Source organism: Leptosomus discolor, chromosome 15 (genome assembly GCF_034619465.1).
Source record: "Leptosomus discolor isolate bLepDis1 chromosome 15, bLepDis1.hap2, whole genome shotgun sequence".
NCBI classification, from domain to species: Eukaryota; Metazoa; Chordata; class Aves; order Leptosomiformes; family Leptosomidae; genus Leptosomus; species Leptosomus discolor.
In genome coordinates, this window is record NC_141405.1 from 15,325,081 (window position 1) to 15,349,991 (window position 24,911).

General features: G+C 55.9%; 4 protein-coding genes across 7 annotated transcripts; 2 read left to right on the top strand and 2 right to left on the bottom strand.

The window, feature by feature from the left end:
- The first annotated feature begins 324 nt into the window (after window positions 1-324).
- Window positions 325-5,281, top strand: LOC147414457 (uncharacterized). Its single transcript, XM_086473798.1, has 5 exons — window positions 325-412; window positions 1,068-1,189; window positions 3,147-3,245; window positions 3,605-3,769; window positions 5,095-5,281. Exons 1-5 carry the CDS (start codon window positions 325-327, stop codon window positions 5,239-5,241), a joined length of 621 nt encoding a protein of 206 aa, XP_086329924.1. The 3' UTR covers window positions 5,242-5,281.
- A 1,179-nt stretch (window positions 5,282-6,460) lies between these two features.
- On the bottom strand, window positions 6,461-9,958 carry MRPL27 (mitochondrial ribosomal protein L27). Of its 4 annotated transcripts, none has more exons than XM_086473636.1 (4): window positions 9,924-9,958; window positions 8,139-8,291; window positions 7,341-7,408; window positions 6,461-6,872 (listed from the first exon to the last, which is right to left on the bottom strand). In XM_086473636.1, exons 1-4 carry the CDS (start codon window positions 9,943-9,945, stop codon window positions 6,666-6,668), a joined length of 450 nt encoding a protein of 149 aa, XP_086329762.1. In that variant the 5' UTR covers window positions 9,946-9,958; the 3' UTR covers window positions 6,461-6,665. The 4 variants fall into 4 exon arrangements, with proteins under 4 accessions (XP_086329762.1, XP_086329760.1, XP_086329763.1 ...); XM_086473634.1 differs by having other exon boundaries at window positions 7,341-7,528; XM_086473637.1 differs by having other exon boundaries at window positions 8,139-8,261; window positions 9,924-9,955.
- Window positions 9,959-10,154: 196 nt separating this feature from the next.
- On the top strand, window positions 10,155-15,332 carry EME1 (essential meiotic structure-specific endonuclease 1). Its single transcript, XM_086473541.1, has 9 exons — window positions 10,155-10,349; window positions 10,650-11,448; window positions 11,532-11,663; window positions 11,859-11,947; window positions 12,431-12,549; window positions 12,777-12,912; window positions 13,449-13,564; window positions 14,389-14,578; window positions 14,941-15,332. The coding sequence occupies exons 1-9, from the start codon at window positions 10,155-10,157 to the stop codon at window positions 15,115-15,117; spliced, it is 1,953 nt and encodes a 650-aa protein (XP_086329667.1). The 3' UTR covers window positions 15,118-15,332.
- A 4,797-nt stretch (window positions 15,333-20,129) lies between these two features.
- Window positions 20,130-24,398, bottom strand: LRRC59 (leucine rich repeat containing 59). Its single transcript, XM_086473661.1, has 7 exons — window positions 24,294-24,398; window positions 23,844-23,903; window positions 23,139-23,297; window positions 22,722-22,826; window positions 22,108-22,180; window positions 21,464-21,637; window positions 20,130-20,920 (listed from the first exon to the last, which is right to left on the bottom strand). Exons 1-7 carry the CDS (start codon window positions 24,396-24,398, stop codon window positions 20,676-20,678), a joined length of 921 nt encoding a protein of 306 aa, XP_086329787.1. The 3' UTR covers window positions 20,130-20,675.
- Between the last annotated feature and the right edge of the window lie 513 nt (window positions 24,399-24,911).

Genomic DNA, 24,911 nt, shown 5'->3' on the forward strand with positions numbered 1-24,911 from the left:
GCCCGGCCGTGCCTCCGCCGGTCCCCGGAGCGGGGGGACGGGGAGCGCTCGCCCGGACCGAGGCCGCCTTCGCAGCGCGGCCGAGCCCGCCCGCCCCGGGGCCGGGCCCGCCCCGCCGCGTCGCCACGGCAACCGCCGGTACCGCGTTCCAGCCTGCGACCAATGGGGGTCGGCGGGGGGCGATGTTGTGGCCAATGGGAGACCGGCGGGGCGGGGCCGCTGGGATCGCGCCGTGCGTCCGGCCCCGCCCATCCCGGCCCCGCCCCGCCCCGCCCGGCCGGTGGGCGCGGGCAGCGGGCCGGGGCTGCCGGCGGCAGCGGGGGGATGGCGCACCCCAGCGAGGCCTCGGCGCACACGGCGGCCGCCGGCGCGGCTATGGACAGCAACGTCCTGGCCATCGTCATCGCCGCGAGTGAGTGACGGGCGGGGGCTATGGCGGAGCCGGGAGCAGAGCGGAGCGGAGCGGGGGCGGCCGCCGTGCGGGATCAGCCTCTGCCGTTGTCTCCCCGGGGCGGCCTCGGGCTGTGCCGGCGAGACGACTCCCCTCGTCCCAGGGGCGGCCCGGGGGAGCGGACGCTGCAGCCCTCGGTCCTTCAACGGTGCCCCGCTGGTTGCCGGGGCTGGGGGCCCGAGCGGAGCGGCGGGAGGGGCTGGCGGTGCCGGTGAGCTCGGCGGAGCGGAGCGTGGGCTGGGTGGGAGCCGCGGGTTCCCGGAACGCCGGAGCGCTGGCGAAGCGGCAGCCCGCCTTGGTGCTGAGCGGGAGCCGAGAACTCCGGCCGCCAGCGGGAGGGCACTGGAGTGCCGGGGGCCGGTCCCCGCGGCGGGGCTGGTCCGGGACGGGGCTGAGCCCCTCGGGCTCTGCGGCTTGTCCCCGGTCTCGTAGGAGGGAAGGGTGTTGGGCACAACGGCGTCCTCAGGACGGGCAGTGGGCGAACCTGGATGTTCTGGGGCTTTTCCAAGCTGCTCCTTGCCGAGGCATCCGGAGGGTGAGGGGGGGTTGGGTAGGAGGCAGGAGGAAGGTCCACTGGGCCACCAGCTCATTCACCTCTTCTCCCTTCCCATGGCAGCCGTGTCCACCTCCGTCTTCATCGTGGCAATCCTCATCCTGCTGCTGCTCCTCTACCACCGGGACCCCACGTGCTGCCAGTTCCTTTGCTCCTGCCGCTTCTTCCGGACCCCCAGCCAGTATGTGAGTGTCCTCCCGCTCCTCCTCGGAGAGAGAGCCCCCAACTGCCCCCCAAGCTCTTGTTCCCTTGCACTGGGCTCCCCTCCTGCAGCCTGGCCGGGTTTGCTGGTGGACGTCGGACCTCCAGCAGAGCTGGGCTCTGCCTCCCCCTTGTTCCCACTCAACCCCGGAGATCCATCCACCCAACCCTGCCTGGCTCTGCCGGTGGGGGTACTATCTCCAAGGCCCAACACTAGCAGGTTCCCCAGCTCCCCACGCAGCTCAGGAGGAGCGTCCTCCTCCCCCAGCTCAGTCGTGTGTGGGGTCGGGCTCCGCTTTACAGGGAAGGGGCCCAGTGGGGAAGGGGGCTGGAAGCTCAGGGCGAAGGCAGACAAAGCCGCTCGCAACCCCGGCAACTGGCTCTCTTGTGCACAGCTCCCGGGTGCGGAGCGGTGAGACACAAAGCCCTTTTGCTTGCATCCGTAATTTTCCTGGGGTTGGCTTTCAAGTGGGGAAGCTGGTGGTGGGAAAAGAGCAGCGTGTTCAGCCAGCGCTGCCTTTGTGGTGGTGGTGGCTGCCTGGGGGGGGGGGGGGGGGGGGGGGGAAGCTCAGCCTCCAAAACTGCAGGGATGGCTGTGGAGGGGAGAGCTGCAGGTACCGCTCCAGAGTCCCCAGGAGAAGAGGGGGACAGCCAGCCTTGGCTAGCAGGGGACAGAGATGTGTGCAGCGACAGGCAAATCTAATAGTCCAGCACAGGCTGGGAAGTCCCCAGCAGAAATCACAGTGGGAACGGGTGGCGCTGCTGGTGTCCCCTGCCTGCTTTGCCGCCTCCGCTCCGTTCCCCCTCTTCCTCGCCGCCGCCTTGCCGTGGCACGCGTGGGAGAGAGGGCTCAGCCGTGCTCCTCACCCCGCAGAGCAGTGCGGGGTGCGCCGCGCGCTGCAGAGCCCTTGCTGTGCTTGGGCCGGGCTCTTGGGTGGGTGGTTGAAGGAGAAGGCATCTTGTCTGCAGCAAAGGGCTGCGTGGACAGATGGATGTGGATTCAAAGGACTATATATGGAAAGGGAACGTATATAGGATGCATTTCCATCAGAAACAGCGAAGCGGTTGTAGCAGCGTGAGGCAGCTTTCGAGCAGGTGTCGTCGTGCTGGTTTCGCTAATCAGTTATTAGAACAAACAGTTGCACCCCCAGCCAGCCCAGTTTCCTGCAGCTTCTGTACTGGTGCTGCGGGCTCAAGACAAATGGGTCCTCGGTTGTTAGAAGCTGAAGTAACTCCGTCGTTCGTAGTTCCCCCTGCAGATCCCTGGGAGTCTCTGGGCTGTTTTCTGCTGGCAGAGATGGGTCTTTTCTGAGAGTGAGGAACAGCCCACGGCTCGAGTCTTGGCTCTGGCTTAAGGGGCTGCTCTCTGCACGAGGGATCTCTGCTCACTGTTGCTCAACACCTTGACAGGGGATTGAGTTCACCTGGAGCAACACCACTCAGGAACAGAACAGCTATTGCTCCGCAGCTTTGCTTGCTACGTTATCCTGAAATGACTACCTCGGTAGATAAAGAGTTCACAAATTCTGTAACCCTGAACATGTGATGGAGCTCTTATCTTCACTAGCGGAATAGCTGGGTTGGTTTTTTTGTTCTCCCCTAAAGACAGATGGTTCTGCTGAGTCTGAATGAAACCCTGCCCTGGGCCCAGCCTGCCATCCCTCCGGCTGCGCTGTTTCGCGGTGCCGGCTGCCTCTGGCTCCGCACTGCCCGGTGAGGACGCGCCTGAGCTGCCGGCGCCGGTAAACGGGCAGGTGGAGGTTGGCTGTCAGCGGCGAGAGCCGTGTGAGCCAAAGGGGCAGAGGTAGCGGCTCTCCCTCCTGCCCAGCGTCCTGCTTCCCGGGCTGTCCCGTGTCAGCTGGCTGAGCCCCGCACGCTGCCGGGCAGGATGTGAGGGATTTCGGCTTTGCTCACGTCCTCCTCCCTGACCCTTCATTCCAGGACTGCCCCCCGCCCTACTTCAGCAGCAGCCAGCGGCTGGTGGGTCCCCAGGGTGGAGCGTCACGGCTGGAGAGCGCTGCCGAGAACCCCGGTGTGCAGGTGATGCTGGGTCCCCCTCGGGAGCTGGGGGGGAATGGTAGCAAAGATCCTGTGGTTACGGGACCTGGGGAGCTCCTGGGGCAGCGGGAGAACTTTGGGAAGTGCTGTCTATGTAAAAACCTGGGGGGGGTGTTTGGGCACAAAGTGCCAGGCAGATGCCTTGGGGCTTGGGATCTTGCACAGCAGGTCAGGGTGTAATTACCTCCTGGGAGGAAGGATTTCATCTCTCGACGTTCAAGAAAGGGCACCCACAACTTTGAACCCTGAAGTTAACTCGAGGTGGCACCAGGCCACGAAGTTCCAGGAAAGAGAGAGCCACCACCTTGCTGACCTTTCTCTTCTGGGCTGGGTATTTCCAGGGAGACGAGCTATTCTGCGTCGGATCCCCCAGCAGCTACCAGCTCCCTTCCTGGGAGCAACCCCGCTTGCCGAGCTACGAGAGCGTGCGGAAGAAAGATCGCCAGCGGGAAATCCACCAGATGATCGCCGAGAGGTTTGGGCTGTGGGCAGAGCCTTCCCAGGAGGTGAGCTCTCCCTCCCCTGCACCCGGGTGCCGGCAGAGGCCGGGGGGCAGTGCCCCCTCCGGTCCGTATCTGGGTCTTGCTTCAGCAATTTGCAGTAGCGAAGGACTCTGTTCTCTGCGACTGCCTTCCGCTGATAGCCCTTATCTCGGGGCAGGGCACGCAGCGTATCGGGAGGCTCCTTTGGTGACACTGTGCTGGTTAATGTTCCACCTCTCCTGGTGCGTTCGCAGAAACGCCTGCGCCGGTTGGCAGGGCAGAGCTGCTGCTGAAAGGGCAGGCCCTTTGGATCATCTGCTCGGTACAAGTCCGAGCTGGGAATGTTATTTTTAGATCTGTAAGGCTTCCACGGTTTCTTGCTCCCTTCTCCCTGCAGGGGACCTCTGGGAGGCCCCTCGCTATTACCTCGAAGTGTTTATGGCTTATTTACGAGCAGGAGGCTTTGCCTGTTACGACATTTAAGATTTGCACTCCCGCAATAGAACAGAAAAAAGCAAGTGCATCTGCCAAGCAGGTCCGGCGGCAGCATCCCCAGAGGCTCCCGTTGGACAAAGAGACCTCATTGACTAAAGCAGAACAGAAACACTTGACACCCCCAGTAGAGCACTAACTGTTCCTTCACTGATTTACCTGGATTTTGAGCTCTTAAAGCTGTACCATAAAGTCCAGCACAGTCAGCACTCGCCACTCGGTGTTTGGAGCTGTAACTAATGAAACCCGAGCACTGAGGGCACAGCAGAGTAAAGCCCTAAAGACAAGTCGCTGAGGAACTGCAGTGGGAGCACTTCCACAACACCCCTGTGCCACTCCTGTTGCTCGTTATGGGGGGAAAGCCAGCCCAGCTCTGCCAAAACACATGTCCCAACAGCCCGGAGGTTCCTCTGTGCTGCTGTGCAGTGCGGCTCGCTACCAAAACCTGGGTAGGAAGCCTGGTTTGTAGGTGCCTGTGTAAACACCAGTCATTGAGCTTCGGTCAAAGGAAAGCAAGCGACAGTCCTCTTTTAACAAGTCACGTCTTTTCTGGTCTTGTGACAAGTCCTTGAAGGGGAGCAGGGAAAAACAGGAACCTGGCACCGAGCGTGAGGGGGGAGCAGGGGGGGGAACGTGCCTCTCCGGTGGATTTGTGCCCTGCCACGCGGCAAAGCGGTGCTAAGCGCTGATCTTGCAGGTGTTCGTCTCGCCGGCAGCCTGCTGCTCTGAGGGACGGGAGGAACGTCACTTCAGGCTGGTGGTGGTTGGGAGCCTCGTCACCCGCTCTGTAAGAAGGGGTGGGATAATCTCCCGGTTATTTCTGATGAGCTGTAATGCTCTTCCTCTCTCTTCCATAGATGCCGCCTCCCTACGAGCACGCTCTGAGGCATCCGCCAGCTTTCTCAGGAACAGTCATTAGCTCAGAGACCTTGGACAGACGTGGCGTGCCAGACCCTTTCCAGGCCCCTCTTGGCTACCAAACTCAGCGAAACACAGCCGTGTGAGGCCTTGCCCTCAGCGTACCGCTGCTCCCCGCGACAGAAGTGCCTGGGACGTTGTTCCCGAAAGCCAGGCCTTCGCCCAGATCCACACTCAGCCGACGCACAGGCAGGTCAGACCCAGCCGGCGGAGACGTCCCTCCTGCAGCACGAGGACAACCACGGAGCCACCGCCAACCGGGGGTGCCCGCTCGCTCTCCGCGGGCAGACGTGCCGTTACCAAAGGCGACGGCCCGGCCGCTGGCCGCTACGCAGGGGGCAGTCGCGTTGTGCTGCTTCACTTCTCTCTTAGGTTATAAAACGTTGGACTTCACCGGCGCCTCGGGTGCAAGGAGGGGGGAATCCTCCCCTGGGAGCGGGCAGAACGGATCTGCACCGGAGCATCGCCGTCTGCTCTCGCAGCGACGGTCCTCTGCGACCGCGAGCCATGCGGTGGGGACTTCGGATCGATTCGGAGAGGCTCCAGGGGTTGTGTCACCTGCTGCGTGCAAATACCGGCCCCCCAGGTGAACTGTGTGACTGGGAAAGGACAGGGAAGCGTGGACACGGCTGGTGGTCTCCAGGAAGAACGCAAAGCAAAGCTGGACATGTGTGGCTGACCCAGTTGACCCAGTCAACTTCTGCAGAGCAGACAGCCTAATAATGTCAACCCTGGTGTCCTCACACCGCCAATTTTGATAACCTGTTTTCTACTGCAGAGCCAATGTTTCAAATGTTTACAAACCTGTAGATAAAATGAGATCGGTTTGGCCACGGGGCATTTGGGCTCTTTTCTTTCAAGCAACATAAGCTCAGAAATGTCACGGAATGACTCGGGGAAGACAAAAGGATAAGCCTTCTGGCTAATGGCTTTGTGATACACCTCCAGCTGTGTGCCTTTCTTACCAGGCACTCTAAAATTAGACATGAGTTAGCTTTACAAGCGTGAACTTGCCTCACGTGGCTGGTAAATGGAACACTTTCAGATGTTCGAGTTAATCATTGAGGCGAGTCAGAAGGAAAAAGCTGGCTTCCTGGGATGCAGAGTTAGGTGCAAGTGGAAAAGGATTTGTTCTGCAGCATTTTGAATGAAATGTCTAAAAATGGGGGGAATTATTAGCGGGACAAGCACTGACATAAGAGTGATTGTAGAGAGAACTCCTCCAGTGGCACAACAGAAGAGGTTTTCCCGAGGAAGGCAGCTCCCGCTACTAAATGAACAGAAGTGACACATTCAGTCAAGACCTTCAGCAGCCCCACGGCATTTATTACATGCTCTTACAAACACCAGCAGGTGACCCCAGTGCCTGAACACTCACCAGCATCCTTTAGGAGCAAGAAAACAAAGTCCTAAACTGGTATCTTCAGAGCTAGAATACTCTTGTCCTCAGATGCCAGTCCAGCTGCAGCGGTCTGTCCCAGCTGCTCCGTCCCTACGTGACGCAGGAGGCTCAGAGCATGGTGACCAGTTTAAAGCTCCCTACTTCCGTGGTAGGGACAACGTTGATAAAGGTTTTATAAAGAATCGCTCCTTTGGGTAGCCGACAGATCACCTCCCTGCTCTCACTGCTGCGGGGCAGAGGCACGTAGACCTCTTTGGTGTATCTCACGATTCCATCCTCCAGGGCGTAGAGTGTCTTGTTCCGGCCCATCCCTACCTGGAAAAGGAGTGTTAGAAAGGAAAGGCTGGAGGTCCACCACGACAGCAGATCTGATCATTGGTCTGCCTCGTTTGATATCCTGGCTTCAACAGCAGCTGTTGCTTTGTACTTTAAAATAAAAAAAAAAAAAAACAGACAACTTGCTTCCAGCGATCAGTATGCAATGGTGCTCGTCACAAGGGAGGAGATACCGGTTCCGCCCTGAAGCACAAGCACCCGGTCAGGCTACGGAGGTGTTTTGGGATAACCAGAACTTTCAGACCTTTCCCGAGTCACACGGGCACAGGTGTGACACTGACGGGTTTGTGACTGAGAAATACCAGGTAACGAAGCCCAATTTCAGTTATTATACAGAATATAGGGCAGAGCATTAAGAAGGAACTTGAAGGAGCAGAGGTGCCGAGTACAAGACTGTTGTGGCCTGCTGTTCCCTGAGAACCAAGGAGGAGATAGAAGACGACTTACGTGAGCCCCCGGGTGCCAGCGTATCAACCGCTGTGTGGCCAGAATGTTGCCTGCGTGCACAAACGCACCTGCAACAGAGGGACAGAGCCAGGCTGCAGAGAAATGGAGCTCCCCAAAGCCCTGGCTTCCCAGGACTTCCAAAAGGCGGCTTTCTGTGGGAATTTTCTGAGGAAAAATTACTTCAAATGCTAAAAGCATCGAAACAAAAATGCTGTTAGCAGGAAATAAAGGGCAATTGATACACAATGGCAAAAAGCAATTCTGGTCTTCAAAAAGCTCATTTCTAGGGTACAAGGCGTTTTCTGGTTGCCAAAGGCATTTGTTTTATTGCCTTTTACATCGGTATGTTTTCATCAGCAAAGCTAATAATTATTAAGCACTCCGCTGCAAGAACCTGTACTTTGGTTTCTGCTAAGCCTCATAATTCTCTCCTTTGTAAACACTGAAAAGGCCCAACTTCTCCCCACAGCGTGGGGGGAAAGTGCACTTCGGCTACCCGGTGTCCCGCAGCGCCCCCTCCTCCCAGGCGCTCTGCAGAGGCCAAGTCACAACCAAAGCACGTTTCCGCAGAGGCAGGTCCGGCTGCCGCTCGCCGGCCCAGCTGGGGGGAGGCTGACTCACCCTGCCCTCCCCCCAGCTACCCTTGGTCACGGGGTTTCCCCCAACGTCCCCCCGTTCCCTTCTCCTGCAAGAGCGCCCTGGCCACCTCCTGCTGCCACGCTCCACACCCGCCCCCGGGGAGAAGCTGCCAAGAACCCAACCGAACGCCAACCAGACTCGCCAAGCGCTCAGACCCACCTTCCACTTTTTTGAATCCGTAGCGCTTCCCGGGGCTGCGGCCACCTAAATTTTTGGAGCTGCCCCCAGTTTTCTTAGAAGCCCATCTGACGGCAGCCAGGCTGGTTTGGGGAACAGTCAGAACTGGGTTGGGAGCAAGAACAACCACGTCAGCTGGAAAAAAAAACCGCTCTCACACACGCTTGCCTTGTTCAGATTGAAAGGGTGCCAGTTCAGGCAGGCTTGAAAACAACAGACAAAAGGCAGCTCCGAGGGGAAGAAACCTGCTTCGAAGGCAAGTCTTCCTCAGAGCACCACGGCCTAAGGCCCCTGCAAAGAGGCCACAGCTCAAGCGCTGCTGCTGCTGCCGCCCAGGGGGGAACAAAACTCTTGGCAGCGATGCCAAAGGCCTGGCAGAAGTTCCTGTTCCAGCCAGGCCTCGTCCCATGAGGCACAGGCGCTGCTGGTCGCTGTGGATGGGCCTGACGGGGCCTGGAGAACAGGCAAGCTGTGATCTCCCTTTCAGCTGCCCCCTCGGCCGCGGGGCGGTTCCTTACACAGTCACATTCTGAACTCTCACAGACGAGAAGACTCCAAGCCAGGACTATACACAGGCGTACACAGAATTGCTGCCCTGAACACGCTCAGCGAAGCATTTTGTGCAAATTCTCCAGTTAAACCCAGGACAAGTCAGGGGAAAAAAAAAAAAAATCATCAGTTGTTGCAGACACTGACTTTCTCTGGAACACAAAATACGTTTCACGCCACAAACTCCTTCCTTAAACAAACCAACAAAAGACACTGACAGAAAACACTGGTTTTCTTATCAAGAAAGCTGGCCCTCTCATGACCTCCTCTCTGCTAAAAACGATGCAGATAAAATTAGTTCTTCTTGTCAATCTCTTCAGTACTGCTTTTCATGCAGTTAGCAGGCACACCCAGTTTTTCTGAATTTAGCCTCTTGAGCAGCAGCTTCGTATGGAAGAGCAGTTCTCGTAAGGTTCTTCTTTCCCTAACTTGAGGGAAGCCACTGCATTAATTTAATCTTAATTAAATTACCATTCATGCTCAGTGAGCTAGAGAGAGTGTTGAGAGAAGGCTAATTGCTCTACAAAGAGCCATTAATTTCAGGAGCTTACCCATTAAGGAAGAGAAAGGCTCTGAGACTTGACAGACTACAGGGAAGGAGGCAAAGACGAACAGGAGCCAGTTTCAATCACACAAATGCCACAAAGTTACAGCCCAACGAACTTTTATCCAAAAAACTCCGGGGTTACATTTGGAGTTGCACGAAAGAAGCTTCCCCACCAAAAATATGAGCCCCAAAGCATCAGACGGACAGGGCACAGCGCTCCTCTAGAGAAGACCGAAACAGAGAGTTTGGAATTCGACTGAAGTCCTGTCGGGCATCAGCGGCAAAACTTCGCCGTTCTGATGCCGCCTCACAGACCCCCCGGGAATATTTCTGCCCGAGGAACACAGGGGAGTTTTGAAGCCTTCCCACTCCCGCCCCCCCCCCCCCCCCCCCCCCCCGCGGCTCGGTCTCTCCCCGGCGCACACGAACGCTGTTTCTCCAAAGACGATCCATTTCTCCACCGCGAGGGCAGCCCAGCAGCAGCCCGGAGACCTCACGCAGGGCCCACCCTCGCCCAGTTCGCCCACCACACCGGAGGACGCCCCTAGCCCCGCGGCCGCCGCTCCGAGCCGGCTCCCAGCAGCTGCGCTGGGAAACCCCCCGAGGCCCTTCCCGCCCGCAGGCCCTGACCCCGCGCTCCCGGCCGGGCCCTCTCCCCGCCCCGCACTCACACAACCGCCACGACGCCGCCATCTTCCCGGCAGCCTCAGCCCCTTCCGCTTCCGGGGGGGGGGCCGAGGGGCGGAGCGCGCGCGGCGGCCGGCGGTTGGCCCGGCCGCGCACCAATCGCCGCCACCGGCGCGAGCGTTCGGACCAACCGCGCTGCGCGTCAGCGTCCCCTCGGCAACGGCGGTTGCGCCCTTGGCCCCCGCCGCGCCGGGCTCTGCCGGAGGGGGACGGAGATGGCGGCGGGAGCGCCGCAGGCTGCGAGCAGCGACGAGGAGCTGCCCGCCCTCGCCTCCCTGCTGCTGCCCCCGCCAGCGCCGCCGCCACCCCCCGGCGAGGCGGGCCGCGGCCTGTCCCTATGTCCCCGTCCGCAGAGGCTGTCAGTGCCCGTGGTGGTGCTGAGCAGTGACAGCGAGGAGGAGGGGGAGGAGGCGCTGGGGGAGGAGGAGCTGGGGGAGGAGGAGGAGGAAGAGGAGGTGGTGCTGGTGGAAGAGGAGGAGGAGGAGCTGGAAGAGGAGGAGGAGGCCCTGGGAGAGGAGGAGGAGGAGCTGGGAGAGGAGGAGGAGGCCCTGGGAGAGGAGGAGGAGGAGCTGGGAGAGGAGGAGGTGGTGCTGGTGGAGGAGGAGGAGCTGGGGGAGGAAGAGGTGGTGCTGGTGGAGGAGGAGCTGGAGGAGGAGGAGCTGGCGGAGGAGGAGGAGCAGGAAGAGGAGGAGGAAGAGCTGGTGGAGGAGGAGGAGGAAGAGAAAGAGCTGGTGGAGGCGGAGGAGGAGCTGCGAGAGAAGAAGGAGCTCCTGGAGGAGGAGCTCCTGGAGGAGGAGGTGGAACTACTGGAAGAGGAGGTGGACCTGGCAGAGGAGGAGGAGGAGGAGCTGGTGGAGGAGGAAAATCTAGCGGAGGAGGCAGAGCAGGAGGCGCTAGAGGTGGAGGAGGAGGATTACGACGTGGTGGTGGTAGGCAACATGGCGGTGGTAGACGACGTGGTGGTGGTAGAGGAAGAGGAGGACGAAGACGAAGACGTGGTTGAGGTCGTCCCTTTGTCTGAGAGGATCCAGAGGAGGGTGGAAGGAAGGAGGGAGGTGGCTTTCGAGGTCCCCCACCCGGGCAGTGGGGATGCAGCCTGGAGAACTGGCCCTTGTGCCCGTGGTGACCCGGTGGCACTGGGCAGCCGAGGGCCGTGGGAAGCCCTGGCGTTTGGAGCAGGGTCTGGCGGCAGCCGCCATGGCACAGCTGATGCCGAGAGGCCCTCCTGGTCCCTGCTGCCGGCCTCTCGGCAGGACTCCGCAGAGCAGCCCAGTAGGTCCCTGGCAAGCGGAGCGAGCCCAGAAACATCCCCCCCGCCCAAGAAGTCCAAATACTGTCAGAGGGACAGGGAGGCACCCTGCCAGGCGGCGTGGCAGAGGAGGAAGGAGCGAGAAGCCCGGAGGAGGCAGCAGGAGCAGGAAAAAGAGAGGAAGAGGGCCCTTGCCACAATGCTGAAAGCTCAGCGACCAGGGGAGTGCCAGAAATACCTAACGGCGGCGCTGGATCCAGGTACTTGTCCCCAGAGCCCACCTCTGCCTTGGGTTGAGTGGGGTCTCCTCTCTGTGGAGGCCTGACCCAGGCGCCGGTTCCAGCTCTCTTCCAGTCCGAATGCGGGGAACAGATCCTCAGCGCTCTGCAGGCCGCCAGTTATTCCTGCCTGGTTGAGAATCAGGCTGTTCCCTGCAGCATCACCTGGAGGAGGAAGATTGTGTCACCTCGGGTGCGTGAGCAAAATCTCCCTGTTCCTGCCCTTTCCTTCCTCTGGTATTTGCCCTCGTTAGCAATTGTATTTAGCAACCCAAGTAAAAACCCTCGAATCTCCCTGCCTCAGAGCGCTGAGTGGGAGCGCTGCTTTGAGCGACTTACAAACAGACTGTTGGTCTGGCTGTTTTTTTTCCTGTCTGGACAGACGGAAGAAGAAGAAGACGACGAATGGGAAGAAGATCCCAATGTCCTGGCTGTGCTTCCCTTGGAGGAGTTTCTGTCCATGGTTCACAGCTCCGTACAAGTGAGAGCGCTGATGACTTCTGTGCCCCCAGACATGCCTTGCTGTGAAGGTGGTGGTTGTCATCCCCCTTCACGGCAGGAAGGTTTTGATGGGGGTTGGGGCCACAGTTTCAGTCAACCAGAAATCTGGTTTTAGAAGCCATTAATGAGTCAAAACCACTAGGGTTGTATAACGCAAAGTTCTGACAAGCTTTCATTCCCAGTTACAACTTGTCACAGATTTTGGAAGAGGTAACACTGGCAGACGAAGTGAGATTATTTTTTATTTCCTTCTGCCTGTGACGGGTTAGGACAGGGAATAAAGGACAGTGAGGACACTGCCATAACTTTATGCTGCATCAAGTATCGCCTACTTGCCCCTGAGGAGCATCGCGAACAGATCTTCTCAGCTGCAGATCCAGCTGCAGAACCAGAGCCATAGGTTGCTGCGCTTGCATGGGCACCTCAGAACGGTTTAACTCCTTTGTTCTGCTGATCTTTGCAGGAGGCCCAGGGCTGTACAGAAGGACAGGAGACCCTACAGAGCTACGTAGCTCGTGCCATGGAGAAAATGCCCGGGAAAACTCTGGCGCTGGCCATCGTTGGAGCGCAAAATTATTTCAGGTGAAACTCTTTTCCCTCCCAATGTTTCTATGTTGTCTCTGCCCTTGAAAAATGCCATCAGCGCTTACATTAACTCCTTCTAGCAAAGACTGGAGCGTAAGAGGTGTTCCCACCCAGAACTGCTCCGCTCTTTGTTGTATAGAAACAGAAGCAAAGGTCCATCCAGCCTGTCACCACCATGACCTGGGGGAGAGCATGAGCTCCCAGCCTTGCTTTACTCTTCTTAGGTCTTTCCCATTTCCATCAAAAACCAGATTGGGACAGGCAGCGGCGAACGGAAACCAAGAGGAGGGACAGCGAAAGGGGAGAAAAAGGAAAGCTGAGGACTCTGGCCCGGTGGTAACCAGAATGGACGTGGAAGAGGTGAGTCCTTTTAAAACTGACGGCACGCAGCCACCATCTCGTGTTGTCTGCCAGTGCTTGAACATTTGACCCAATCCCACACTTTTTGGACGGGGGGGATTCAGCCCCCGTTAGTCCGTGTGTCTGTGGACAGAGCTCTTTGGGCTCAGCTCCCCCCTGCTCAGGGACATCCCTGCTCTGCCACGGACCGACGTGTCTCGTTCACCTCCATCCTGACGTCCGTCTCGCTCGGCATCTCTCGCCCTTCGTGGCCCGCTGGCAAAGCACGTCAGCGCGGCCTTGGGCTGGCCAGCCTGCGTGTAACAAGAGCCCGCCCCTGAGGAGCTGCAGCAGCTGAAATGGCACTCAACTGGTCTTAACTGGCAGGAGACAGGCTGCCCCATAAGACTTCAGTGCCTTGAACGAGCTGTTCCCCAAACGGGGAGAGCTTCGATGTTCTTGTCCTAGAGCAAGATGCTGTGACCCTTTCAAACAAGAGTGCAGTTGGATGTGAGAAGATCCATTGTTGCATCTGTGGTTTCCAATGATCTTTACAGGCCTTGCTCGATCTGCAGCTGAGCAAACAAATCCAAGTCAGGTTTTTTGAGACCTGGGGGGAGTTCGGAGAACACGCCACCATGTTCACCAAAGCTGTGGCTGAAGCACCGTTCAAGTGAGTAAGCAGACGAGGTTTGGTCACGTCTTCTTTGGAGAGGCTGCACTTTCACAGTGACTGGGGGGGGCGGGCAGCAGGTGCGGGGCTGCACTTCAGGGCAACATGGTGTAACGATTTTTAAAGACCAGGCGACACAGAGCAGCTGCTCATTCAGCACAGGGTTGGTTCTTGGAAACGGAGGTCCTGCCTGGGGAGGGGCGAGGACAGACGCTGGTTTCACACTGGAGTCTCACTGGACATTGAGCAAAGCTCTTATTCTCAGTCTGATTTTAGGAGTGGGAAGGGAATGCAAATAGAGCTGGGCTTTTACAGCACCGTCTTTTCTGCCGTGTGTAACCAAGAGAGACATTACTGAGCAGGAACTGCTGAGCTGCTGCCATGGATAAGGGAGAAGAGCAGCAGGTTGCACAGCGTTGGCTAAGCAAGCCCCCTTGTGCCGTCTCCCACGATTGTAGCATTCCTGTCACAGCAGCTGCCGTATGTCACATCTCGGCCATGAGAAGAGGTGAGATGTCATTAACAGTGACAGGTAGAAGTGGTTTATTACGGTTGACAGTCAGAAAGTGAATTCTCATTTACCACTTTGTATGTGTGTCGGCTTGTGTCAGGATTGCTCCCAAGGACAGGATTGTTTCTTTTTCGGTAGGAAATTTGATGCAAAGAAAATCGGGCCCAGTTTTTAGCATTTACTTGGATGCCAGTGGTGTCTGTAACAGCACGGAGTGAGAGGTGGCTCTCCTTCTCTGGCTGTGTGACAACAGATGCAGGGATAGGATTTTATTCGTAGCCTCATTTTCTTTCCCATCCTTTGTTCTCCCCAGGCGAGAGCGAGAGAAGACGGGGCTCCCTTTCTGCTTCGAGAAGGAACGGTGCAGAGGGGTGAAGGTGGCTCGTTCTCAAGAAGGTCTCTTGGAAGCTTGGAAGAGGCAGATACAACAATTTAACCGGGTCAGCCTCGAGATGGCTGAGGCTATCGTGTCTGTCTACCCTTCTCCTCAGCTTCTGTACCAGGTGAGGATGCCTCAGGAATACTGAGGACTATGTGCAGGCAGCCAGCTAACGTAAGGAGGGGAAGAAATAATTTAATTGGTATTAAGTTGGACACAACAATTCTGTGTGAGCTGTTTAGTAAGGCAGTGAGGGAACTGATGCCACGGCACCCACGGCTTTGGCCTTACAGAGCAGGCTGCTGAGGGAGCAGTATTGGTTCTGCCTCAGCCTGGAAGCTCCCAAATGAGAGCTGGGGAGAGACGGGGTGAAAAAGGAGTGTCCGTTGTGAAAGGGTGGCGCCGTCACAGGCGCAGAGCTTGGATTATTTTTGTGAGCAACGGATGCAAGTGGATGACAGCGCTGTTCCTTTGTGTTGCTTTTAGGCCTACAGCAGATGCTCCTCGGAGCAGGAGAAGGAAAACCTGCTGGTGAATATCCCCGTGTGCCGCGGCGACGGTGTGACAGCCACCTCCCGGCGGATCGGCCCAGAGCTCTCTCGCCGGATCTATCTGCAGATGACGGCCCCCGATCCTGGCCTCTATTTGTATTTCACTGGGTAGCCCCAGGGAATGAGGATTTTAGTGTTTGCTTGGTTTAAGTTTTCTTCCGGGCAGAAGGACTTAGAGAACAAACAGTCATCGATCCTCGTTTAAAGGCTTAAAACAGATTTAGAACTGATTGTAGCAGAAGAAGGTTGGATGAAGTTGCTGAACTGGTGGAGTTTACAGAAGAAAGACAGTGAACATCTTCCAGAAGAGCCCGAGTTGGACATGGTTGAGAGTAGACAGTTCCTTTTATTTATTTTATCCAAAATAAATTATTTATTTTGAATAATAATGATCTTTGCTTCTTAAGATGCCGTCTTGAATGTAGACAGGTATGTCATCTGTTGAAAGGAATACTTTCTACTGCAAGTAGTTATCTTCCCTCTCCACTGGGAAAAATCCTAATGCTAAAGCAACACGGTGCTGCCCCCCCTGCACCTGCCCTAGGGAGGTGGAAGAGCTTTGCCTCAGCAAAGAGACTCAGTGTTCCACTGCAGCAGATGGGAATGAGTACGACTAATTTTCAGCTATAAATTTAGACTGCCCTGATTCAGCCTCCAGACGGCTTACTCGATAGAGGGTCTTGAAATCTGATTATATGCGCTGGAATGATGAGATCTGAACATTTTGCAGAAAAAAAGCTTTCTTTTCATTAGATTGGGGAGCATGCTGTTAAGAGAGGGTCAGAGAGTGAGCGACGAAGAAAGAGGGTCGATTTGTGGATGGAAGGGCTGAAAAAAGGAATACCTAGAGAAGGAATGAACAGACAACCCACTGGAATCTTAAAAATATTCCCATCCAATTGGATTAAAGAAAAGCCCAACATCCCCTCGGCACCCTCTTTCCCGATTCGCGCCTGTAAGACCGAGGAGACAAAAAATGAGCAGCAGGGAAACGATCTCCTCCTCCCCCTGTAAGTGAGTCAGGGGGAAGAGGGTGGCAATATTGAAGGGGGCTCACTGAAAATGAAAAGGGCGGTTTGGTGATTCCTTGTGCCATTGGGCAAAACGCTCTCTCCAGTCCCCGCAGAGAGGGTTGTAAAGCTGCCAGGCAAGACACAAGTTTGATCCCCGACTCCCTTTCTGCCTACGAGAGAATACCACCAGCAAAAATCCTACTGCACGAGTGCACCAGTCGGCGTGGCAACATCGACATGGAACTCGCACACTGTTTAAAAAATCTTGGTCTAGTACTAATCAAAGTAAGTAGGGATGTAACTGTGTGCGGAAAAATGAATCGGGGGCGTGGAAATGTAAATATTGTGATTGATATGGAGATCAAACCATTTTAGGAGGACCACTAGGACCGGGAAACACATTGTATTCTGAGCAACCCATCGGCTCTGCAACGTGGGACGGTCCCTTCGCCAATGGGACCTGGGCTTTGCAAGGGCATTCCTGGATATGCCTACAGCAGCACATCGAAGATTGCCACCAAACTGGGCTGGTACACGCTACGTGGGATCCATGAGGCCCCTATTCTTCCTCTTCCCCTCTGATGAGGGAAACCACCTAGGAATGAGGGTGTACCATGAGTTGAGGCGTGAGAAAAGGAGTATTGATACCAGTCTGACCCGAAACAGTGGTCAAAAATGGAGAAAGGATGAGCGGCGCTCTGAGAGAATCAGACGACATTATGGCCCAGCTACTTGGAACCCCAATGAACTGATATCGGGAGCCAGAGAACCGATCGGTAACGTTCACCTCGCAATCCACTTACAGGCAGTATTACACTCAGCTGATGCTTTGGACTCGTCAGCTGACCAATCTACCCACACGAGAAATGCCATTTTTCAACATTGCACGGCCGAGGAAGGAGGAGTTTGGGGGAAATTAAATGAGTCAAATTGTTGTCTGCAAATTGACGATAACGGGCAAGCAGTAAAAAAGATCACTCAGGAAATGAGATCAGCCCATGTACCTGTGCAAAAATGGAAGGGATGGGATTTTGATCTGTTCTCTTGGCTACCCGGAGGGCCTTGGGTGAAGTGCTTGATGTTTGTAATTTTGTGTGCTTTTATGGCGCTGTTAACCTTAACCCTGTTTAATTCCGTGTCTGATACAAATAATAACACGGACCATTAACGGTACGCACGTAGCTATGGAAGGACACGGACCAACCAAAACACTGCGACTCATTACCAAATCAATGGCCGATGTTCCAGAAGAAAATACGCAGGATACAGTATTGTAACTTCCCCATCTTTGCCTAAATCTGGGATAGGAGCACCCAGGCCCACATGGCAGATGTGCTCTGCACAAGAAGGGGCGGAAGTTGCCCCCGACCCTGGCAGACAGCAGAGCGCGTGGTCAACGACCCCAACATCGACCACAAGGGCCGCGATCAATCAGCTCCGTAAATAATGGATCATATGTACGTGGTTATGGCAGTCCATCTTGGGGCTAGAATTTTGCTTCTTATTGCTACAATTGATCTTTTAATACTCTTTTTCTTGCCGTGTGAATGTCCATGGGGGCAATCGTCTCCTAATCTCCCAGAATCATAAAATTGGTCTGCATCATGTTTTGGAACACGTTGATCTGTTGTTAAAATGTTGAATTGTTAAGATGTTATTGCGCCTCGTGTTATCTCTATAATTTCTCTTTGTTATCTCTATAATTTCTCTTTTCTTCTCCTCTCCTTTCCTCCTCTTTACTGTCTCTTTTCTACAAAGTTTGAGCCACGGGATGGAACTGTAAGAATTAGGACCACTGAAATGGTAAGAATTAGGATGACTGAACTTTATGTTTGTCTAAAACTCTGTACCTTGGGGTTTTGGAAAGGAAGCAGAGACTCAAGTCACCACAGTGACAGACGTGTTAGGACCCTGGGCCAGACGACACGGCTTCTGGAAAATCTTTTATGTCACTACGCGGTAACAGTAAAGGCAGGAAATTGTTCGGCTGATGCGTCGCAGCTCGCCAGCTGTGTCATGGAGGTTGCACAGACGGCCAGCTCGTGATCGGCACGTGGACGTGCCGCTGTTGGATTGGATCTCACTGCTTGATCGCAACCCATCACCATCGGATTGGCCTGGGGCGATGGTACAAAAAAAAAAAGGGACCCTCAGCAGCTTCTGGAGAAAAAAAAGCAAAGGGAAGCAAGAGGGAAGCAAGAAGAAGCAGAAAGGGAAAAAGAGGAGTGGAGCGGAGCAGAGACTGAGACCTGCCTGCCTGGACTGGACCGCTGCTAGATGGGAAAAAACACCAGACGCTACAGATCCCCCGTAGTGACTATTGCGGCGGGCTCTTCTTCTCTCCCTTTCTCTCTCGCTCTCTCTCTCAACAAAACTTTGTAGTGGTATTGACCATATACGGCCTCGTTTGTGCCTTAATCTCCCGATGGGTACTCGAATCAGCAGCCCCGGTAAGAGTTTACCTCTTCCGCACTGCGACACATGCTGGCCTTGTCCACGAAGCCGTTAGCACTTGCGGGCACACAAGGACAGCTGAGGCCTTTCGTGACAGCAGCACTGACCCAGGCGAGTGCTGAGAGTGAATGAAACTGCCCCCGAGGGGTGGAAGTTACCCTTCGGAGCCGTGTTGCCTCGCATGAAAAAACCACCCACCTTCAGGCATTCAGCAGGAGCCCGGGCCTGGCCAGCAGCACGCTTCTGACCCGAATTAATCCATCTTATTAGCCTGGCATTTGCGAAAGGAAGGAGCGCTCTCCTAGATGGCGAAGCAGCAGACTCAGGGCTGCAGAGAGGAGATGCTGCTTTGAGTGCTGATTGCTGTGTTGCCGAACATTTCTGGAGAGTAAGCCAGGACCTTTGAAACAATGTGAGGAGTCAGATACCAAAAGCAAAGCCTGAAGCCGTTTGCAGCAACCTTAGAAAACACGTGTGCTGCTAAGCCAGGGACAGGCAGCCTCCCCCTCCTGTTTGCTGATATTCATGCTGTCGCTTGTTTCTGCGTGGGACTTTGGGTTACAAAAAGGTGAGGGCTTACTGCTTCGATGCTGACCTGGGTATGAAATGCTGTCGGTTATTTCCTCAGGGCACGGCTCTGGTCAGCAACAACCCCAGGGATTAGAAGAGACGGAGCGATTCTGGTGACTAACGGGGAGTCTGTAGCACGGGTGTTCTCTGAAACCTGCACTCACGGCACTACGTGTGCACTTCATGTTAGTGCTCACAGAGCCCTTCAGGACAGGACAAACTCCCCTTCGGTTTTCTCTGTAAGGAAATTGGAAATAATTCAGAGGCCTTTGCACCGGGGACTTGTCTTCCCCAGCTGCAAACCGCCAAACCTCCCCGGCTGCTTCCCCACAGCCCCCAGGCAAAGCCCTTTTCTGCCCTCCCCCCGCCTCAGCAGGGGATGCTGTGTCCTGCTTTGGCTGGGATAGAATCACAGCCCAGCCCTCCTAGGCAGGCTAGAGTCAGCCAGGGCAGCCACCCCGAGCCAGCTGCAGCTGTAGCCCATCCCAAAATGTCACGGTCACTGTACAGGGGGAAGGTTTGCTGAGGAGAGGGAGCTCCTGTGGGGTTCCTGCTGCTCCTCTGGCTTCTGAGGACTGCTCTCCGGTCGATTGTGACAACCGCACGTTCACTTGGCTGAGTAGAACTGTACGGGTCTGTTGCTACCGGTGGTGCTTCACTAAACCTGTTTCACTTCTACCCAGGGGGCTGCTCTCCTTTTTCTCAGTTCCCCTCCCTGGCTGCTGAGGGGCTGTCAGGGGACACAGCGACTGTTACAGTTTAGCCCTGGGTACAGGCTAAGCACAGACACGCTGCCACAGGGCCACCCAGTGCCGGGGGCCACCGTTGCGGCCGGGAACAGGCGCTCAGCTCGCCCGCTGCCCGGCCGGGGGTCTCGCATCTGGTGGGGGCAGGCACAAAACCAGCCTGCGGAGCGGCCACAAGCCCTTCCTCAGCTGCAGCTGCTCTGCTGGCACTGGCTGCTGCTCCAAAGAAATGGCGTCACCCATCAGGACCGTAGGGGCTCAGAAATCATTTGGGGCCGCTCCTAGAAGGCCGAATTCAAATTAAAACTGCATTAGCAACATAAACATCCAGCTCAGACAAATTGCTGCGAAAACTGTTGTATTGAAAACGTTCAGCTCCTTCCATAGTACGTCAGCTTCTTCGCTCCAGCACAGGCTGCGCAACCATCCTGCACCCTTGTCATTGCTCCTGGAGCAGGCCTTCATGCATTATTCCCGGACAGCCCTAGCACCAATTTCAGCATGACTACAAATGACAGCAAGGAATGGGTATGGACTAAAACCCTTCCACCTCCAGGACAGACCTATAGCTACCCAGACAACGCAAGGGCTGGTTTCTTTCCATAGCTCGGCAGCTTTCTGCTCTCTCCCAGTCCAGGCAAACAGCTCTCGGAGGTGAGAAGCGCCAACAAGTTTAGGTTGAAGTGGGCAAATCATGGGAGTTACAGGTCAACTGCGAAACATGCACAGCAAAGATGATCTGAACAACAACTGCTCGGGGTGGAGTGGCCCAGCAAACCCATGCCGACTGATTCAAAGCAGTTTCACCACAACACAATTCCATAGGAATTCTGGCTGCGTAGCCGGCGGAGGGAGATGCTGACGAAGCAAGTGCCCGCCCAGGACCATCACTGCTGCGAGTTCTGCTGGAGCACATTTTGCAGGGTTTTGTGGCTCTGCAGGGCAGCGACCACGTCCTCGTAGAGAGCGTTCACGCTGACGCACAGAGGGTGACGTTGCAGCTCTGTCAGCTTGCAGGCGGCCAAAGCGCAGAGGAGGCCCAGCAGCACGAAGAGCAGGACCCGCAGCACCGACCGTGACCAGGAGGGCTTGTGCCGGGGGGGCTGAGGGGGACGGGCACTGGAGGCGGGCTCTGCAACGAGAACATTTGGAAGGCAGAGAACGTGAGCAATTCACCAAACCTCTGTAACAGCTTACATTCAGAAACAAGCTGTTCAGGTGAGATACTTCAGCCTGTGCTGCAGCTGCCTTTTGTCACAAACGTTCATCACTTAACCCCGATTCATAAGCAGACGTGCAGCAACTCTCCGTTTAGAAGGAAAAGTTTCAGATGCAGTTTCACAGGCAGCAGTGAAGAGGGCGAAAAGCACCTCTGTGTCGCACAAGAGCTGGTTTGGCACAGGCAGTTCCCCACGCTTAAAAAGAAAGGAGCGGAGGGATGCGCTCCTTAGGAACAGCGGAAGAACTTTCTGAACCTCGTAGCTCAGCAGACCCCTGAGAGCACAGCTGAAGGGGAAACGGGCACAGCAGCAGAGCTTATTACAAGTCCTACAGGTTCCCTCCTGACTCCCACCACCACCCAGGACCTGCGCTGCATAAAAGCACATCTGGCAGCATCAAAGCCTGAGGAAGACGAAATCTGACACAACCCCACCCAAAATGGATTACCACTTACTTCGGGTCTGCACAGTTTCTTTTTTAGTTTTCTTTTCCATCTCCTGTTTTGCAGCTTTCTGAGCATCATACGCCCGTCTTCTGCGTTCCTTCTCCTCTGCCTTCTCTCGCTTCCTCACTTCCCTCTCTTGAGCCTCCTTTGCTCGCTGTTCTGCTTCACGCTTCTTCTCCATTTCTGGGGATTAAGAGCAAGGTTTTTTCCTTTTATGTAAAGGGTTGTCATTGCCTTCTTCCTTATGACCTGTTGATCTGTTCCCAATTGTTAGGAGGAAACCAATCAAATCACTATCCTCTTTTTTTTTAATCTTTGTTTTTTTTTTTTTTAAATATCATATACCTTGTATTTTGCATTCACAGAATTAGGCTTCCCTTAAAATAAATCCTGTGCTTTTCCGCCACATTTTTATAGGTAACTTAGAGCACATTCCATCTAGTGATCTACCTGTTATCCAGGCAAGATATCACACAGTTATCCCCTGCTGCTTTTCTCCCCCCAGCCCTTGTACCCTACTACTCTCCGAGTCTTCAGGATTTTGACAGTTCCAAGTACTTGGTAGATGGCAATTGGTACATCGGGAGGTTTGGGCATGTCAGAGAGATCCAGAACAGCCCTCAGCAGACGGCACGGGAGGGCTCTGTGCTTACCTCGCTCTGCTTGGAGCTTCCGTTGCCGCTGTCGATCCTGCTCAGACTGGATCGCCTTCATGTGCTGCAGCACCTTCAAGGGCCAAGAAAACCACCTGAGGCCTCTGCAGAAGGCTCGTGGCACAGTCAGTTCAAAACAGAACAGCTGGAGCGTCGCTGAGGACAGGCGGCGGGGGCTGACCACCAACCCCGACTTACCCCCACAGCTCTTTCCACTAAAAACCAAACAGGGCAAACTGGTGCTCGGCGATACAGAGGATCACAGAGCCCTTCTGCTTACAGAAGTCTATAGTTTGCCACAACTTCTCCAGAGATTTTCGTACTCTGGACTATAAGCCTAGACATGGATTATTTTGTCCGATGATGCCTCCGCTTCCTTGGCAACCAGGATTTAGTCCTCTCTCAACTCCACTAAGAGAACAGAATCCTGCTCCGGCCTGGGTTTGCTCTTTACAGGCACAGCAGCAACGAATCCTTGCAGTGAATCTGCCCCTCACTGCCTCAACAAACTTCAAACTGCTGCAGCAGCTACCCAGCTTGCTAAGCAATCAGAGGAAGAACCACCGCTGACGAAGCCAAGGAAGGACAAAAAAGAAGAAAAGCAGATTCCTTACCTTGACAGCAGCCTGTTTACACTGCTGCTCATCCAGACAATCTCCTGCTGCTTTAGCCAGGACAGGATCCAAGGGATTGTCCTTCAGATCCAGCCACTTCAGGTTCTGCAGGAAGGAACGAGAAAGGGGAGGCTGTAAGACCACAGTAGTTTTGTGATCATTTAAGAGATCAAAAGCAGAAGCAAAGAACTACTTAGTCTTCACATGAAGGTACATAAGACAAGCAGAGAGCTTGAGCAGAGACATTTCCAATAGATGTGAGACAATTTCCACTGAGCTGCGGTGCAGAGCCAGCTGAATTTTGGAACAGGCAGTCAGCAGCATGGATGCTTTACCAGAGAAATTAACTTGAGAAGGATCACAAGACCCTGGGCCGCATCCCAAAGCTTTACGTAACTGCCCAGCAAACAGTTTTACCTTGAGCTGTGCAAAGCTGACTGGCAGGGTGACTAAACGGTTGTTCAGAAGGTCCAGGTGCTGCAGATTGACCAGGCGGCCAAAGTCCAAGGGCAGCTGTTGAAGCCGATTTTTACTCAAATCCAGTTTCACCAGATGCATCAAACTGCAGAAGTCTGACTAAAACCCAAACATTAAAAAAAAAAACAAAACCAAAAAACAAACACAAAACCAGAAAAAGCTTGTCAGCACCTTTATGGAAGAACCTCAGCGGGGAGCACATGGAGATAGTCTGCACCCTATATAAGCCACAAACCCTTAACTTACTACAGCACTGTCACGGAGGAAAATCACTCTCCTCCTTTGCCCCAGAAGATGGAGGCAGAATACAGCAGGACAGATAAGCTGGACAGACTGACAAGGTGATGTCCAGCAATACAACTGAAACAAACCTGAGTCTCTGCTGCTGCTGAAAGCCGGTCTGTATTCACGTGGGGATCCTCTGGCAGGAAGATACTGCAATCTTCATGCAGTGCAACCCTTTTCTCTCTTCTGCCTCAGCCAAAACCCCACCAGCACAGACCCGTCACTGACAGTACAGTCATTCAGCCACCCCAGGATGAGGGAAGTGCCAGTTCCAAACCTTCAGGCGAACCTTTACTGAAGCACTAGTTATCTTTTCTAACTATTTCCCAGCATCCCCACAAAGGCTCTCTAGCACCTTACCGGCAAGGAAATGAGGTTGTTACAGGACAAATCCAATACAGTAGCTTTTGGAAGAGCGGCCTGAAAGAGAAACAAAGCACTAAATCACCATCAAGGTACACCCAACCCTTCTGACACCTCCTAGTTTTGCTTCAGCCTCTGCGGTTTCTCCTGCATCGGTCTGTCTCTGTCTTTGCCGCTGCTGCCGAGGCCACGTCGTATCTCCATTGATTTCTGGGTCTAAAAGCAGGACTCTTCCCGAAATAGCTGTGAGCAGCGGTATGAACGCCACGAAACCCTCCTCTCTGCTGTTCCAAACACCTGCAGGCCCGCTCACCAACCCCTCCAGCACATCTGCCCCCCCCCCCCCCGCACATCTGGCTCCCCTGCTAAGCCCCTTCCCAGGCACCGAGCCGGCCCCGGGGGCTGCTGCCCCCTCCCCGCCGGGCGGCCCGCGGGCCGGACACTCACCAGCTCCCGGACCGGCACCTCGTTCAGGTCGCAGAGGCTCAGGTCCAGCTCGTTCCCGTCCAGCTTGTCCTTCAGGCTCGGCCCCTTCCCGCCGCCCCGCGACATGGCCGCTGGCACCGCCGGGGTCCTCCGAGAGCCGAGAACAAGGCGGTGCGGGCGAGGGCGGCTCGGCTCAGCCCGGCTCGGCCCGGCTCGGCTCGGCTCGGCCCGGCCCGGCCCGGCTCGGCTCGGCTCGGCTCGGCCCGGCCCGGCTCGGCTCGGCTCGGCTCGGCCCGGCTCGGCTCGGCCCGGCCCGGCCCGGCTCGGTCCGGCTCGGCTCGGCCCGGCCCGGCCCGGCTCGGCTCGGCCCGGCCCGACTCGGCTCGGCTCGGCCCGGCTCGGCTCGGCTCGGCTCGGCTCAGCCCGGCTCGGCTCCGCTCGGCCCGGCCCTGCCACCCACTTCCGCGTCCACGTCCGCGTCCACGTCGGCACGGGGCCCGCCAGCCGCCCGCCGCAGGCCCGAGCGCGCCCCCTGCCGGCCCGGAGCGACCCGCCGGCGGAGCGGGGCCCGGCCCGGCCCGGCCCGGCCCGGCCCGGCCTGGTACAGCCAGCCCGAGGCATCGGCACCGCTTCGGGGCG

Coding starts and splice junctions, on each gene's coding strand:
- EME1 (XM_086473541.1), top strand. CDS start 10,155: ATGGCGGCGGGAGCGCCGCAGGCTGCGAGCAGCGACGAGGAGCTGCCC. Junction 11,664..11,858: donor GATTGTGTCACCTCGGGTGC/GTGAGCAAAATC, acceptor AGACGGAAGAAG/AAGAAGACGACGAATGGGAA. Junction 13,565..14,388: donor GTGGCTGAAGCACCGTTCAA/GTGAGTAAGCAG, acceptor TGTTCTCCCCAG/GCGAGAGCGAGAGAAGACGG.
- MRPL27 (XM_086473634.1), bottom strand. CDS start 9,945: ATGGCGGCGTCGTGGCGGTTGT. Junction 7,529..8,138: donor CGGATTCAAAAAAGTGGAAG/GTGGGTCTGAGC, acceptor CGATGCTTTTAG/CATTTGAAGTAATTTTTCCT. Junction 6,873..7,340: donor GCTGGCACCCGGGGGCTCAC/GTAAGTCGTCTT, acceptor CTCCTTTTCCAG/GTAGGGATGGGCCGGAACAA.
- LOC147414457 (XM_086473798.1), top strand. CDS start 325: ATGGCGCACCCCAGCGAGGCCTCGGCGCACACGGCGGCCGCCGGCGCG. Junction 413..1,067: donor GGCCATCGTCATCGCCGCGA/GTGAGTGACGGG, acceptor TTCCCATGGCAG/CCGTGTCCACCTCCGTCTTC. Junction 1,190..3,146: donor TCCGGACCCCCAGCCAGTAT/GTGAGTGTCCTC, acceptor CCTTCATTCCAG/GACTGCCCCCCGCCCTACTT.
- LRRC59 (XM_086473661.1), bottom strand. CDS start 24,398: ATGTCGCGGGGCGGCGGGAAGGGGCCGAGCCTGAAGGACAAGCTGGAC. Junction 23,298..23,843: donor ACAACCTCATTTCCTTGCCG/GTAAGGTGCTAG, acceptor TTTGGGTTTTAG/TCAGACTTCTGCAGTTTGAT. Junction 21,638..22,107: donor GAAGCTCCAAGCAGAGCGAG/GTAAGCACAGAG, acceptor CTTAATCCCCAG/AAATGGAGAAGAAGCGTGAA.